The 14712-nt window shown below is 37.4% G+C and overlaps 4 protein-coding genes across 6 annotated transcripts; 1 reads left to right on the top strand and 3 right to left on the bottom strand.

Moving 5' to 3' along the window:
• Positions 1–2559: 2559 nt before the first annotated feature.
• Positions 2560–6259, bottom strand: LOC106433972 (ABC transporter E family member 2-like). The gene is made up of 13 exons (XM_048734770.1): positions 6076–6259; positions 5567–5680; positions 5314–5399; positions 5140–5237; positions 4936–5053; positions 4771–4860; positions 4386–4690; positions 4113–4308; positions 3844–4029; positions 3506–3775; positions 3175–3420; positions 2971–3105; positions 2560–2856 (listed from the first exon to the last, which is right to left on the bottom strand). Exons 2-12 carry the CDS (start codon positions 5667–5669, stop codon positions 2986–2988), a joined length of 1818 nt encoding a protein of 605 aa, XP_048590727.1. The 5' UTR covers positions 5670–5680; positions 6076–6259; the 3' UTR covers positions 2560–2856; positions 2971–2985.
• A 705-nt stretch (positions 6260–6964) lies between these two features.
• LOC106373327 (general transcription factor IIE subunit 2-like) lies at positions 6965–8371 on the bottom strand. The gene is made up of 4 exons (XM_013813516.3): positions 8059–8371; positions 7847–7978; positions 7661–7777; positions 6965–7587 (listed from the first exon to the last, which is right to left on the bottom strand). Exons 1-4 carry the CDS (start codon positions 8338–8340, stop codon positions 7234–7236), a joined length of 885 nt encoding a protein of 294 aa, XP_013668970.3. The 5' UTR covers positions 8341–8371; the 3' UTR covers positions 6965–7233.
• Positions 8372–9280: 909 nt separating this feature from the next.
• On the top strand, positions 9281–12142 carry LOC106433673 (transcription initiation factor IIE subunit alpha). 2 transcript variants are annotated; one of them, XM_048782674.1, is made up of 10 exons: positions 9281–9399; positions 9523–9651; positions 9769–9889; positions 10110–10223; positions 10329–10438; positions 10531–10702; positions 10788–10970; positions 11185–11400; positions 11493–11667; positions 11972–12142. In XM_048782674.1, the coding sequence occupies exons 1-10, from the start codon at positions 9344–9346 to the stop codon at positions 12040–12042; spliced, it is 1347 nt and encodes a 448-aa protein (XP_048638631.1). In that variant the 5' UTR covers positions 9281–9343; the 3' UTR covers positions 12043–12142. The 2 variants fall into 2 exon arrangements, with proteins under 2 accessions (XP_048638631.1, XP_048638629.1); XM_048782672.1 differs by having other exon boundaries at positions 9523–9889.
• An 83-nt stretch (positions 12143–12225) lies between these two features.
• On the bottom strand, positions 12226–13919 carry LOC106433766 (glycine-rich protein A3). Of its 2 annotated transcripts, none has more exons than XM_013874629.3 (3): positions 13759–13919; positions 13349–13627; positions 12226–12801 (listed from the first exon to the last, which is right to left on the bottom strand). In XM_013874629.3, exons 2-3 carry the CDS (start codon positions 13605–13607, stop codon positions 12527–12529), a joined length of 534 nt encoding a protein of 177 aa, XP_013730083.1. In that variant the 5' UTR covers positions 13608–13627; positions 13759–13919; the 3' UTR covers positions 12226–12526. The 2 variants fall into 2 exon arrangements, with proteins under 2 accessions (XP_013730083.1, XP_013730151.1); XM_013874697.2 differs by having other exon boundaries at positions 13725–13783.
• Between the last annotated feature and the right edge of the window lie 793 nt (positions 13920–14712).

Raw genomic sequence — 14712 nt, 5'->3', positions numbered from 1 at the left:
CAAACAGACCCACATTAAACAAATTGTGGCTTTCAGCCCACAAGAAGAAAACCGTCGAGGAAACAAGTTGAGGCACGTCCTCTTCCACGTGGACGATCGTCCGACGATCAATAAACACGGTCAAGACGAAGAGCCACTTCCGTCCACCGGAACTAAAGAGAAGACGCGACGGAGCTCCACCGACGGTGAAATCGAACCACAGAAGAAGCCAATCTTCATAAGGCTCGAACCCAGGAATCAAATCTGGTGGATCTACGAATCGGGGAAAAACATCAACCGTCTACAATCGAACTTACTTATTCGAGTATCTTGCATGTGAAGAACCGGCATCTTTGATGATAGAGATAAGTTTAAAGATGCATAAACCAATCAACTTGGGAGGAGAATCATCGAAGATTCAAATCGAGAGGCAGTCGGACAAAGAAGAACAGATCCGAAAATCAAACGGTGCCGGAGAGAGCGATGCTGAAGGAGTCATCGCTTCCCGGAGACAGAAGCCGGCGAAGCCATTGCTAACTAAGCAACAGTTTCCCAAAGTCAAAAGCCAGTCGTTCTTTACCGGAGGGTAAGGTTAAAATGCTGGAGTCGAAGGCCGGCCACATGAAACCGAAACCGGAGAGCAAAAAACGGCGAACTCTCTCACTCTCAGAACATCACTAATATCTCTAAAAGATAAGAAATTGATAAGAGAAAAAAGAAGTTCGAGAGAGAACTCTCTTTTTAAGAGAGAAAAGACTTTTTACACCGTTAATATTATTTTTAAACAGGGTGAAAGGAATTAGTTAATTCTCTTATGACAAACGAATAATAATTTCCAGCCAAGCAGAGAAACAGATAGATATTCATGCATCATGTATGTTGTCAATTGTCAAACTTGAGAAAAATAAACATTTTAATTAGTTGCGTATAAACAATTTAAGAAGGAAAAAGCCCAATTAGATAGGCGCAGTAAACGATCTAATTAGAAACATCTTGTTAGAGATTCGTCAACGCTATTACTTGCACTCTCGACGTTATCCAGTTTAAACCTATAGAAGATATGTCCACTGGTTCATTGTTTGGCAATAGAGGCTGGCATGGGATGTGATTCTGACTTATGCAATGCATTGCTGAATCTTTATGCAAAAGATGAAAATTTGAGCCCTGCGGAGTGTGTTGTGTGTATTCACGCATATGGATCCCCGAGACATTGTTTCTTTGGAACACAACCGGTGAATAAATATATTACAAATAGTCATACAAGGTATCGTTGAAGTATATCAAGTTGATCACAAGAAGCTGGTAACGTGACTGACTTTTTCATGTGTTATCTCGGCTTTATTAGATATCAAATAAAATTTCGCATTGAAAATTTAGATAAAAAGTGTCTAATATATAAAAAATGTCCAACTCTAATTAATATGGATAATTTTGGTAAAAAACTTAAAAATAAATTTATGCGTGCCAGTCTGTTAGATACAAAGTAGACAATATATCATATTAGTCGGACAATAAAAAATTGGACATAAGCTTATTAAAACCCAACAATTGGTATCAGAGCGGACTGACGAGAAATTTGCAATAAGACCAAAATACCATTCACGATATTAATTGTAGACTTATTTTTGGGTTCACAAACTAATAGGATTGTGTTATTTCATATTCGATATATTTTTAAAAAAAAAAAACAAAATATTGTCAAATTATATTATGTTTTTAAAATTAAAAGGTAAAAAGAAATAAATAAAAAATAGTAGCAATTAAAAAAAATATTTTTAAAATCGTCAGCAAAACACTAAACCCTAAATCCTAATCCATAAACCCTAAATCTTTACGTAAACACTAAACCTTTGGATAAATCCTAAACCCTTAGATAAATCTTAAACTCTAAATCCAAATTACTAAATCAAGGGTTTAGAGTTTAGGGTTTTAGTGTTTAGTGTTTTTTATTTAGATTAGGATTTATCCAAGAGTTCGAGGTTTTCCCAAGGGTTTAGGATTTATCGTTTAATGTTTTGCTCACGACGTTAAAAATATTTTTTCTAATTTTTTTCGGTAACTACTATTTTTTATATATTTTTTATTTTAAAAACATGATATAACTTGACAATATTTTTTTTTAAATATCAAATTTAAAATAATAAAATTTTATTGATTAGTGAACCTAAAAGTTTATCTTAGAGGGTGAATCCAAAATAACTCTTAATTGTATTTTTTAAGAGTTAAAAATGGAACTATGTGACAGAAATTAAGTTAAAAGATCCTACCCTTTTTAAAAATGAGTCCAAAAGTAAATCTATACAAACCAATTTATTAAATCTAAAATTGACAATATTGTACTAATTAGACAATAAATATGTTTCTCATAATTTGTAATAGCATAATTAACCAGACAAAAAAAAAAAAATTAGACAATAAATAGTTGGACATGGACTCGTTAAAACACAACAAGCTTGTGCTCATCTTGAAGATCTTTCTTTAGGTGAAACTTTCTACGGGGTGGTTATAATCCCAAAAGCTCATGGGTACACTGCTGCTGCGGGAACCATGTTGAAAAAAAGTTTCCCAATAGAGGCTATGTGAGAAGCAAAAACAGAAGCAGTTCATTCCTTATGAAATCCAAATACCAACACCACAACAGTAAATTATCAACTCAGAAAATACAAAAGCCAAAAGAAACAAAGGTTAAAAAAGATTCAGAAACTCTTATTATTTGCTCAAAACTGATGAACAAAAGCTTTGAAGAGTAACATCTCCTAAAGAACTCCGAAAAACAGATGGTAGCGCAAAATACTCGAGCTCACTTAGATCAACTTCCTCACAGCAAAGACCTTCATGTAACTCGCACAATGTTTTGTCCACATCATGCCATATGCTCTGTGATGAACCCATAAAGGAAACAAAGAGAGAACAAACATTTCAGGTATTCGCTCTCCATAAAATGCTGTGTGAGCGACAAAAAACAAGAATTGGGATTTAGAGATTAAGAACCTCATGGTAGTTGTCTTAATCATCCAAGTAGTAGTATGAGCCAGCAGACTTTTGCTCCCTGTCTTTAGTCGACTCTAATTTGTTGATCCTTGGTCTGAAGTTGGTGGGATCCCTTCTGAAGGTGATGTTCAGATGCTGCAGGGTAAATATAAATCATTAGGTCCCTTTTTTTCTTGCCCCTACAGTTAGTAATAAGACACTCACGGATAAGAAGAGATTCATCCCAGTGAGCAGTGACTGAGGACAATTTGCAGTACAATCAATGGATGGTTGTCCTTCATAGACGATGACTCGGTCTGCCAGATAGGTCGCCATTATAAAGTCATGCTCAACTACAAATGCGGTTTTCTTCGCATGGAGAATGAACCGCTTGATGACTTTAGAAGCCACAATACGCTGCTCTGAATCGAGATACGCACTTGGCTCATCAATCAGGTATATGTCCGCAGGCTGCAAGTAGATTCACAAAAGTTTGTGTATGCATGAGATCACCGAGACAAAAGAAAAGCTACGTTTCTAACACAAAATACTTCACCTTTCCGAGGCACAGGGCTAATGCAACTCTTTGCAACTCTCCTCCTGAGAGATTAACAACTTGTTGATCCATCAGCTGCTCAATCTGCAGCGGCTTCATCACGTCTGACACAAACTGAGGGTGCATGTAAGAATCCCGAATCTTCTGATGCAGCAAGTGTCTAACTGAGTTCTCAAACTTGGGACTGATCTTTTGCGGCTTGTAAGAAACATTGAACTCTGGAATCTCTATGTCTGATCCTTCCGTCTCGTCAGGTTTCAACAAACCCGCCTGCACTTAACACGTTTAGGAGTCCAGCACTTAACCAAGAGAGAGGATATAATGGAGGAAGAGAGTACCAGCATCCGGATGAACGTTGTCTTCCCTGTACCATTCTCCCCAAGCATTACAATAATCTGAGAGTCGGTGAATTCACCTTCGGAGACTTTCAACCTGAAGTTTCCTTGCGTTTTGGTCATGGTTGGGTACTTGTACCTAGCGTACGACTGTATCTCCTCAGCACTTTCTTGTGGAGTCTCAGAAACCTTCAGAACAAAAGAAGAACCATCATAAACACACAACACTGATTATCTTTGTGAACTGCTGCACCAACAAAAAAGAAAGTTACCTTGAAGGTAAGTGATTCATCTCTAAAACGTAAATTCTCAGTGGGGACAAAGCCAGCCAAGAAAATGTTGATTCCTTCTCTGACAGAGAAAGGGAGAGTCACCACACCATAGGCTCCTGGTTTCCCATACAGACAGCAAATGAAATCCGACAAGTAGTCAAGAACACTGAGATCATGCTCCACCACAATGACGTAGCTGGAAAACAGAAAGAAAAAAACACTGTAAGTGACTTATCTTAAATAAAATAATCAGAAGATGAAAATATATCAAACCTATTAGGCCTGAGGAGGGAACGAACAACTTGAGCAGCTTTGAGTCTTTGCTTAACATCAAGGTAACTAGAAGGCTCATCAAACATGTAGATCTCAGCGTTTTGTATGGCAACAACAGCGATAGCAAACCTCTGGAGCTCACCACCAGATAGATTCACAACGTCACGATCAATGACCTGGTTCAGCTCCAGATCAGCACACAGCTCCGCCTTCATGTTTCTCTCGTCCTTCTGGTCTAGGACCTCTCCAACATTGCCTCGAACAGCTTTCGGGATGTGGTCAACATATTGTGGCTTAATGATGGCCTGTCAGGACAAGATAACACAACTTGTGTCATTAAGGCACCCTCTAGAAACAAAATTTTAGGGTCAAAGTTACATTATACCTTGAGATTATCTTCCAGAATACGGGTGAAGTAGTTTTGAAGTTCTGACCCACGGAAGTGAGTCAAGATCTCTTGCCAGTCTGGAGGATTCTGCACAAGAAGGAATAATAATTATAAATCAAAATCGTCAAGAGACGTAGCTTAAACATAAGAGAAGGTTATTACAGTGAACCGGCCCAAGTTTGGTTTGAGCTTTCCAGCCAAAATCTTCAGAGCAGTTGATTTTCCAATACCATTAGTCCCAACCAACCCTAAGACCTGCCCTGGCCTTGGAACAGGGAGCCTGGAAGTAAAGACAGAGATTCTATTTGTCTTAAAAACTAGAAAAGAGATAGATTAATCAAAAGGAAAATATTAGATAAAACGAACCTGTGCAGCTTGAAAGTGTTTGGCCCATAACGATGGGTCGTATCTTTCTCCAAGTCTCGGGGAAGATTGATGATCTGGATAGCTTCAAATGGGCATTTCTGCAATTGTAACAAGAGCAGAAGGTGTTCAGTGTCCCAGTTTTGGCTACATGTAAAGAGGTATATGAAGACATACCTTCACACAGATACCGCAACCGATGCACAACTCCTCTGAGATAAAAGCAACCTTGGAACCAACAGTGACCTCAATACAAAGTTTTCCTAAGAACAACACATAAGTTAACGTAAAAGTGGTAGAATGAGTAAATGAGTAGTATAAAGTTACAAACTTATGCAATGAGTAAATGACATAACCAATCAATCACAGTAGAGCATCAGGAAATTCAAATGTAAGAACACAAATTCAAAATTGGAATAAGAGAAAGAACCTGTCTTGACCACAGGACAGCTCTTCTTACACTCTTGGCGACATTTCTTTGGCTTGCAACGGTCTGCGCTCACGATAGCAATACGTGTCAATCGATCTGCCATCTCTCAACGATCTAAAAAACAAAAACAAATAAAATCAATAGATTAACTCTGCCTGACAGAGAATCAATATGTCTAACAACACAAGCCGATAGCAGAACAAACTAGTAGGGAGTATCCGCTTAGGCACAAGCAGCACAAACAATATTCAAAGGAAACAACTCACAATCAGAGCTAAGAACGATGGATTCATTACTCACTACTCCGAAAAAACAAACGCAAAATCAATACTTTGAGTAAAACGATGAAGATAATTACAAAGGTTGACACTTTCCCAAGGATTAGTGATGGAGAAGAATAAATCCAAAAACTTTCGATAGACATAACTGCAAACTTTCGATATAATCATGTGAAGATGAAATCAAAATTTCAAAACGACGATAAAAGGGGGGGGGGATTTGATTAGAACCTGAGATTGATTGAGAGATGAGGAAGATCGGAGTGGAGAAGCGTGTGCCGATTGCTTTTTAAGGAACCAGCGGAGAGCACACGCACTTGAGAGAGTTTCACTTTTTGTCTAATTGACAGACAAAAAAAAAAGAGAGAGCTTGAGGTAGGGTTTTCAGAAATTATCTGCTTCCGACATGTTTGACCCTGTTCGGTTTATATTGGGCTTGGTCTTGTCTAATTATGGGCCCAACATTGCAAAATGGATACATAGAAGTATATGTTTTTTATGGGTCTACACTTTATATGAAACAAAATGCAAGTTGTAGGATTGCTCAAACAAAAAATCATGTTATTTGAGTGTTTGATTCCAGAGATGGTGAATTTCTAGAAAGTGTGTGTTGGAATTGAACCTTTGGTTAAAACCTACAAAGGAAAAGAGGAATCAAGTGAGAAGAAGGAACATAAACAAATGAACAAAAGAAAATGAAGAAAGTTTGAAGTGCAAGTCAATGATGGGAAGAAGTAAGAACCAACAGAGAGGCTAAAGAGGAGTTGAGTTGTGACACTGGTCACAAAGAATAAAGTTAAGAAGTATTAGTTTAGTTAAACCAACAAAATGAGTGAACTGTTGATATAAGTCTATAGCTAGGTAGAGTTGTTAGAGCACCCGCAACTCTGAACCGACGGCTCGATAACCAAGAAATAACTTTTAGAATATTTTATGTTTTTTCGTCCGAATTAAAAAAAAAAAAGTTGTCCAATCGCGGGCCGGCACGCATAGTGGGACCCGCAAACAGTTACGAACTTACGCATGAATCAATCCTTATGCAAGAGGTTTATGGGGCACAGAAACCTAAAAACGAATATTATAATATTTTTTCTCCTAAAAAACATTGCCAAGAACTCCTACCAACCTAGCGTTGCGGGTGCTCTTAGTGAGGTAAGGTTTAAAGGTGTAGTTGTTAAAGTGTGTGTAGAGTCAGCAAAATCACAGCAGTGTGGATGTATGTCCTTTCTTGAAGTAAGGAGATAATGGCTTCTCTATTGTAAACTCTTAAGTTCATAACATATACAATTAGTTTGTTCTCCTCCACTGTAACATATTTCTTGAGTAATAAAAAAGTCAGGGACCAGTTTTTAATATTTAATCACATAATCATACATCCATTAATGAGTTTCAGTTCCGGGAAGTGCTGGCGTTAAGGCTCTGGAAAAGCTCAGGAAGATGAGCATTAGTGAGTTTTGTTCTCTTGGTGATCTCTTGTTTCCTCTTCTTCTTATGCTTCGGCTGATTAATTGGTATCCCGTACTTCTGCTCAGCAGCTCTCCTCGCTGCAGTGTCTGTCACCGGTTTCAAACCGTACTTCTTTAACTCCTTCTCCACGTCCAAGAAGTCGCTAGGAACCTCTGTCTCGCGGAACAAAGCTTTAAAGTCGTCGTCAACCGTAATCTCGCACTTGAAATCATTTGGGTACGCAATGTCCTCTTGTGAGTTTGATAGCAACCAGATGTCATCCGAAGCTTTCAGTGCCTACAATAACACAAGACAATCTTGTTAGTTTCAAGAACCAAGTTATTACATGTGTGATGTGTGTCGTTGGTACCTGTAAATCCTCCATGACGTTAGGGTAAGCGTCTTTGAGATCATTTGCCGCAATACCATCAGGATATTTATTTATTAAAGAAAGAAGCTCGCTCTTGTTGTTAACATTGTGCTCAGCCTGTGACGACAAGAGAGCAGAGTTTCAGGTTAACACAATGATAAAAACCTTAAATGAGAAGAAACAAACCTTGTAAGAGAATCTTCTTCCGTCGTAATGAGCTTTGGGGTTTTTTCTCATACTATCAAAAACAGCCTTATTGGCATGCATGTCAACGAAACACCTTTCATTTATTTGCTCTGGCGTAAAGGCTTGCCTTGTCTACAAAAGCAAACAAAAGAAGTCAAAATCAAACTTTAATAGGAATCATATATATGAAGAAGAAGAAGAACACAACAAACCTCAAAGAGAAGACTAATGACACGCTTGATTTGAGCACCAACAGGAGCTTTTCTGACGTTGTTAATGAGCTGAAGTCGCTCTGTATCGCTAGAAAACTTGAGTGGAGCACTAGGTTTGTTGTGACTTAAAGCCGCGGCAGGAACGGGCCGCCTCAAAGAAGAAGAGGAAGAAGGACCACCAGCTCTTGAAGAAGCAATGTTTGAAAGAGTAGTTTGGCATTTGACTTGCTGCTTCTTGAAGTTATCTAACTGCTCTTTTAGAGACATCTGACAAGTGTACATAGAAGAAAAAAACGTAACCGAGAGCCGTTCAATATGTATATTTAATCATGATTCTGAATGCTGAAATTTTTGATGATCCAGAGTACATAAAGCATGGACATAAACATTCTAGAGAAACATTAATCGACCGATCGTGGAAGAATCCTCAAGACTTACGGTTTCTCAATATCTATAGATTCCACTGAGTTTCGACTCCTAGGGTTTGTTTATCAATAGATTACAAACCTCCCTGATCTCGGTGGTGAATATAATGTCAATTAATTTAGTGGAGAAGTTGAGAATGGGTTTGAGTAAATTAAGCCCAATTAGCAGTTAGATCGGTTTAGTGACCAAAAAAGGTAAAAAAAATAACCCTAACTTGTTGACGCAGAGATTGGTTTTGAAAACCCTCGAAGAGTCAGAAACCAAACTGATCACATATTGTCTATCACCTTCTACGTACTGCCTCACCTGCCTTAATCAATTTTGCGTTAGGTGTCATTACAAAAGTCCCTATTTCTCTAATAATCTTGCGTTGTCTCTGATCCTTTGGATTCCTTTCCGTACTGCCTGATGATTACTTTGATTTTGTTGAATATTTATTTTTCCTGCTAGTTTGGATTTGGGAGTCAAGTCTTGTCATCTGAGGTCGTATTTTTTTGGTTCATGTGTGGTGATTGCACGGTCGGTAGCCTTAGCATAGTTTCTTATAACATTCTACCAGCTGCTGTCCCTGTCCCTGTCCCATAGCCTTGATGTACAAGTTTCTAACATGTTTTCATCTCCATCTGTTTGCTCTATAGCTGAGGATTCTTTATCCCCTGAATCACCAAAACGTACATTTTTTGTGTCCTTTTACTACCTAGCTCCTGGTTTTCCTTAAGTCCCACAGCTCTTGCCCTGTTTTTGAGATTGCTCTCGTTGCGGTAAAGTAATCTTTTGCTTCCAAGTTTGTATCAACACACAAACTAATACTAGTTCCTCTCGGCTCTTATTTGTAAGAGTATCTGGTTTGCTAAACCCGATGGAAATATCAGTCCCCGTTCAGAAAGCCACCGTTGTGCCCAAGCCTTTTATCAGGTAACTAACTCTCTCTCTCTCTATTCCATGAACACTATTCGTTTCATATATAAGTGTTCAAGCAGGACCTTTTTATCAATTTTTTTATTGCATTCCCTATTTTGGTTTGCATTAAATTTTCAGGCTAATGAGGCTTTTAGCAAGGACTCTCTATGATGATAATAATCTTACTACGTTAAGCGATAATCAGAAGAAATCTGCAAAAGGTGACAGCAGAGGGAATATCGTTATGGTGTTGGATGCTCTTATGAGGTTTGTATGCCATCTCTTTACGTTCTATCTTTATGGCCATAAAGTCTATTATGTGAAATTAAATTGTCACAATGGTCTTTTCATTTATGGTATTTCTTTTGTTCTATGTCCTGCTAGGCGGCAATGGGTTAGAGAAGAAGACTTGGCAAGTGACTTGAAGAAGAACTCCAAGCAAGTCCGAAAAATATTAAGACATTTTGAAGAAGAACATTTGGTCACACGTTACCAAAGGAAAGAGGTATATACAGAAACTATATATGCTCCCTTTCAGATTGGTGGAGATGTTTATCACTTTATTGCAACAGTTCTGTTCTTGCTAAGCCAATAACTCAGCAACTCTTATAATTAAATAATAAATAGCATATTGTCATACACATGTAAAGTATAAACATAATTGAAGAACATGAGTTACACTTTGTTTATACTGCTGTTTTAATGATTCTCAATCTTTTCAATAGACTGCAAAGCGTGCGAAGATATATAATGTTGCAGTTGCTGCCACAGCTCATGGCCGTGAAGTGGACAATGTTAAGCTCCACACGCAATCATATTGCTGTCTTGATTATCAACATGTAATGCTTCATATCCTTACTACTTTATTTTGTTTTCAGTTTTCTATTTTGCCTTTTATATTTTAAAATTAAACTAACCATATAGCACTTTCTTCTCTCCTACAGATGTATGATACTGCTCGTTTGCGTCTGCAAAAGATTAAAAGGAAACTCAAAGATGAATTAGAAGATAAGTACACTCTTCAGAAGTATGGATGTCCTAACTGCAACAGAAAGTAAAACTCCACTACTCTTTTTTACTTTATAAAAAATATTTATATTTATGATGTCACTGAACCTGAAATAGATTCTCATTTCTGTTATATAGATATAGTGCACTAGATGCCCTGAGATTAATTTCTATGGAAGACGATGCTTTTCATTGTGAGAGATGCAATGGTGTACTTGTTGTGGAATGTAATAATCTATCTTCCAAAGAAGTTGTAGATGGAGGTGACAATGCAAAGAGACGTCAGCGGCAAAGACTCCAGTTTGCGGAGGTCTGCGTATAAACAAGAAATTGATTTGCATAACGTTCCATAAATAGTGGTTTGTGCGTTGACACAGCTGAAATTTAAAATGCAGGCTTTGATGGATCAAATTAATAGAGTAAATGACATTCCGTTTCCCGTCTATGAAAGTTTTCCGGAATGGGAGGCTCGTGCAGCTATGGATGCTCGTGAAAATGGTGTTTTTAATAATAATGATCCTTTTGGGTCACAGGGTGTGAATGGTTCAACACCGATGCTATATCTCGGTGAGACAAAGGTGATAATCATTGTTACACTTCTCAATGCATATAGAAGTTGGAGGTTCTGTATTTCTTCATTTGCTATCTATTTTAGTAGAAATTTTATTTTGACTTTTTCACATATACAAGAAAATATATGTTGTGGCTGTCAAGTTTTTTTTTTGTTTTTTTTTATTTTTTTATCCTTGTTCAGTGTGGTTACTTGATTTCTTGAATCTTACATATGGTTAGGTTGAGGTTAACCTTCGTGACGGAAAAGAAGATGGAGTTCCTAGTAGCAAACCGATGCCTCAATGGATGATTAGGCAAGGAATGAATCTGACCAAGGAACAAAGAGGAGAGATGAGTCAGGAAGAAAAGGTTGGTGGTGTCTCAGAAGGAGAAGTATTACTTTCTGATGACTATAAACCATCAGCCATGGGAAATGACAATGATACCTATTTGAAGGTACCTTTTGCGAGCTTTTTTTATTTGTTTAGATCCCTATAGTAGCATCTTGCGAGTTGTATTCGGAGAATCTTGATACATTTTAGTTTCAGGAAACTTACTATGCCGCTCTACTGCAGCAGCTAGAGGCAGCTCAAAAAATGAACCAGCAAGAATCTACCCCTGACATTCAATCGGCTACTACATGCTCAGATCGTCAGGTTGGTATGAAGTCCAAACGTGAAGATGAAGAAGATGCTGAATGTGAAGAAGGGGCTCATGTGTCAGGTCAGTTTGAGTTTACTTTTACTTTATTTCCATTTCGCTAACTAGTTAGTTGATCATATGAAACAACACATAACATTAGTTAGAAGGAACCTCGTTTAGTGTCTTCAAAGATAAAACAGAACCAGAGCGTTTGAATCTGATCACACATGCTTTGAATATGCAGAAGATACTTGTTAAGACATGCTTAGTTTAAACTTATACTAATGGGTCATAATTTTAAAGAGAGAGAGTTTATGTAATCCTGATATATGCAAAGATTATGTGATGCTTAGCTTGGTAACTTTTAATGTACTTAATTTTGCAGCAAATGGAGCAGGTGTTGAAGAAGAAGAAGAAGAAGAAGAAGACGACGGTGTTGAGTGGGAAGAAGGCTGAGGTTAACTGTGAATTGTCATGTGCACTATAGTGATTGGTAACTTAATTGTGAATCTCATCATCTGCACCAGTTTCCTCAAATGTTATACATTTAAACTTATTGGGAATCTCATCGTAAGACATGAATACAATATCAGCATCTACAACAAGCATATGTATCTTGAGAATTTAACCAACATCAAGTCATCAAACAAGAGATTTAAAATTGAAAAAGGAAGTACCAAAACAAACACAAGCTGTCAATTACAAAACCAAATCATAGATAAGTTTCAAAGCATCTGCTATTGAGAGATTGAAGAAACCTCTTCTACAAATGCCATAAGGTTTTACATTATACTATCACTCTCCAATTATTTTCCTCTGAACCAGCAATCTCTAAACCGACATAAAGTTAAAATGTAATAATTTTGAGAGGGGAATTATTAGAAACATCGGCCATGTAATGAGACTACTGGAGGAGAAAATCAAAGGTTATTTTTTGAGATTACTTCCACTTCTTGAATTTGCCTCCTCCAAACATACCGTGTTTCCCATGCTTTCCATGCTTAAACTTGCCTCCGTGCTTGAATTTGCCTCCATGCTTTCCGTGCTTGAACTTACCATGACCATATCCACCGTGACCAACGTGGCCATACCCTGCGTGCCCTGCATGACCGTAAGGGTTGTGTGCTCCATGAGACATGTGGTGAGCTCCATAGGCTGCTGCGGCTGCACCCGCTGCACCAGCGATCATACCTCCAATTCCACCACTAGAATGTCCTGAAGAAACACAAAAAGGCATTAACATGGAGAACCTCCATAGTAGAAGAACATCACAATCGATAAAAAGTAAGCAACTTAAGATTAAAAACATCACTGTCTTTCAGACCGGGACTCTGAAACCACATTAAAAAAAAAAAGTCAAAAGGTTCAATAATTTGCACAAGTTTGTACCAATTGAAACATAACCAAAAGATCGTAACCTCATCGGTCCATAACATTTGCATAAACAAAACTAGCAAAGTTATATTAATGTTCTTTAAACTATAATTCAAACTAAAAACATTATCTAGCAGGTTGAAACACAAACTACAAAGACAATGTTTTAAGCTTTTGCAATAAAAAAGAAACAGCAAATTTTACAAAACTACAGTTCCTATTACCATTCAAACATAAAAGGTTGATAATCCAACAAAACAACAAGAGCAGTCTTAGCTTTAGCATAGAAAACATCACCATATTAGATAGAAACTATTGTCCTATGATTCTTCAAACATTTCTATTTAGCAGCTTGTTGATGTAATAAACTACAAAGAAGAGTCTCTACCTGCATGGTGAGGAGCAGGATAGCCTGCAGGAGGATAACCTCCGGGGGCAGGAGGATAACCTCCCGGTGCACCAGGAGGGTATGCACCAGGTGGGTAACCTGCAGGTGGGTAGCCTCCAGCTGGAGGGTACCCTTGTTGTGGCGGGTATCCAGCGGGTGGGTAACCTCCAGGAGCGGGTGGGTAATGATGTCCACCTCCTGGAAAACCATGAAACCCTTTGTCTTGTTCATCATGCTGCTTGTCTTTACCACCTCCCATTGTTTTTACTAAATCAAAACCTACAAGAGTTTGACATATACATCATTGTCAAAGATTTGATAGATCACAACAATCAAAATGAGATAACATCATTCATGAATACAACCGAACACATACAAAAAAAGGTCTGAAATAACTGAGAAATATTTACCGATACGAACTTCGAAGATTGTTTCAGAACGAATATAAACAGAAGAACAGAGCTTTTATGGGCTTATATATATGGATAGGCGTGCTGCGTCTGCATCATTGATTACTTAACGCGTTACCATTTTTGAATAAGTTTATTTCTATATTTTACTTTTTTATTAGTCCTCGTATTTGTACTGTAATAATAAATCCATCACTTTAGTCTTCATAATTTTTAATCGAGTCTTAGAGTCTAAAATAAATACTTAAAACCGAAAATAAACACCATAAGATAATTTAATCATTGTGATGTTATATAACATATGAGTGTAATGATGCGTAGGGAAATATTATAGATCTTTTTGGTTATTTATTTGTGAGCCTACTTGGAAGTTTAAGAAACTTATAAAAGTAAGCGGGTTAAAATGAGAATATGTGGAACTAAAAGGTGAAGTGTGATAAATAAAATATCTACGTCGTGGGAACGCGCAATGAACACGGAGTTCCACGAATATGATTAACTAAAATATATTTTCCTGTAATAATTTATCTAATGCAGAAAAGGGTTTTATCCTTTAATTTGACAAACGCCAAAAAACAATGGTGGTGAATAAAAATGACAAAAGAACCTGGTCCTCCACAAATCATAATAATTATCTTTTACTTTATATCTTCTTGTTGACTATTTAAACAAACAAATACAGATAACTAGATTCCCCATCACGTCAGGTTAGAACAAAATATGTCATAAAAATGGTGGAATCTTACTAAACACAAACATGGATGGTGGTGGGTTCATCATTAATGGGGTCTACATGAATGTAGTATGGGCCTCTGGGTATCCATTAAGTTATACAAGGCACGCATGCTGAGCCTGAAGTCAATAAAAACTTTTCTTTCAGATATAACTTTCTCCTTGATCTTCTTACACTAATATGAGGAAGAGAAAGTACAGCTTTGCTTGCACCAAATTTCA

This window comes from Brassica napus, chromosome A1 (genome assembly GCF_020379485.1).
Source record: "Brassica napus cultivar Da-Ae chromosome A1, Da-Ae, whole genome shotgun sequence".
Lineage (NCBI taxonomy): Eukaryota > Viridiplantae > Streptophyta > Magnoliopsida > Brassicales > Brassicaceae > Brassica > Brassica napus.
Note: the sequence above shows the minus strand (reverse complement) of the source record. Positions and strands in the feature narration are given on the sequence as shown.

Coding starts and splice junctions, on each gene's coding strand:
- LOC106433972 (XM_048734770.1), bottom strand. CDS start 5,669: ATGGCAGATCGATTGACACGTATTGCTATCGTGAGCGCAGACCGTTGC. Junction 5,238..5,313: donor GTTGCGGTATCTGTGTGAAG/GTATGTCTTCAT, acceptor TTACAATTGCAG/AAATGCCCATTTGAAGCTAT. Junction 3,776..3,843: donor CAACGTTCATCCGGATGCTG/GTACTCTCTTCC, acceptor TGTTAAGTGCAG/GCGGGTTTGTTGAAACCTGA.
- LOC106373327 (XM_013813516.3), bottom strand. CDS start 8,340: ATGTACACTTGTCAGATGTCTCTAAAAGAGCAGTTAGATAACTTCAAG. Junction 7,979..8,058: donor TCATTAGTCTTCTCTTTGAG/GTTTGTTGTGTT, acceptor TTGCTTTTGTAG/ACAAGGCAAGCCTTTACGCC. Junction 7,778..7,846: donor GAAGAAGATTCTCTTACAAG/GTTTGTTTCTTC, acceptor TTGTCGTCACAG/GCTGAGCACAATGTTAACAA.
- LOC106433673 (XM_048782672.1), top strand. CDS start 9,344: ATGGAAATATCAGTCCCCGTTCAGAAAGCCACCGTTGTGCCCAAGCCT. Junction 9,890..10,109: donor CACGTTACCAAAGGAAAGAG/GTATATACAGAA, acceptor TCTTTTCAATAG/ACTGCAAAGCGTGCGAAGAT. Junction 11,668..11,971: donor AGAAGGGGCTCATGTGTCAG/GTCAGTTTGAGT, acceptor TTAATTTTGCAG/CAAATGGAGCAGGTGTTGAA.
- LOC106433766 (XM_013874629.3), bottom strand. CDS start 13,607: ATGGGAGGTGGTAAAGACAAGCAGCATGATGAACAAGACAAAGGGTTT. Junction 12,802..13,348: donor TCCTGCTCCTCACCATGCAG/GTAGAGACTCTT, acceptor GTGTTTCTTCAG/GACATTCTAGTGGTGGAATT.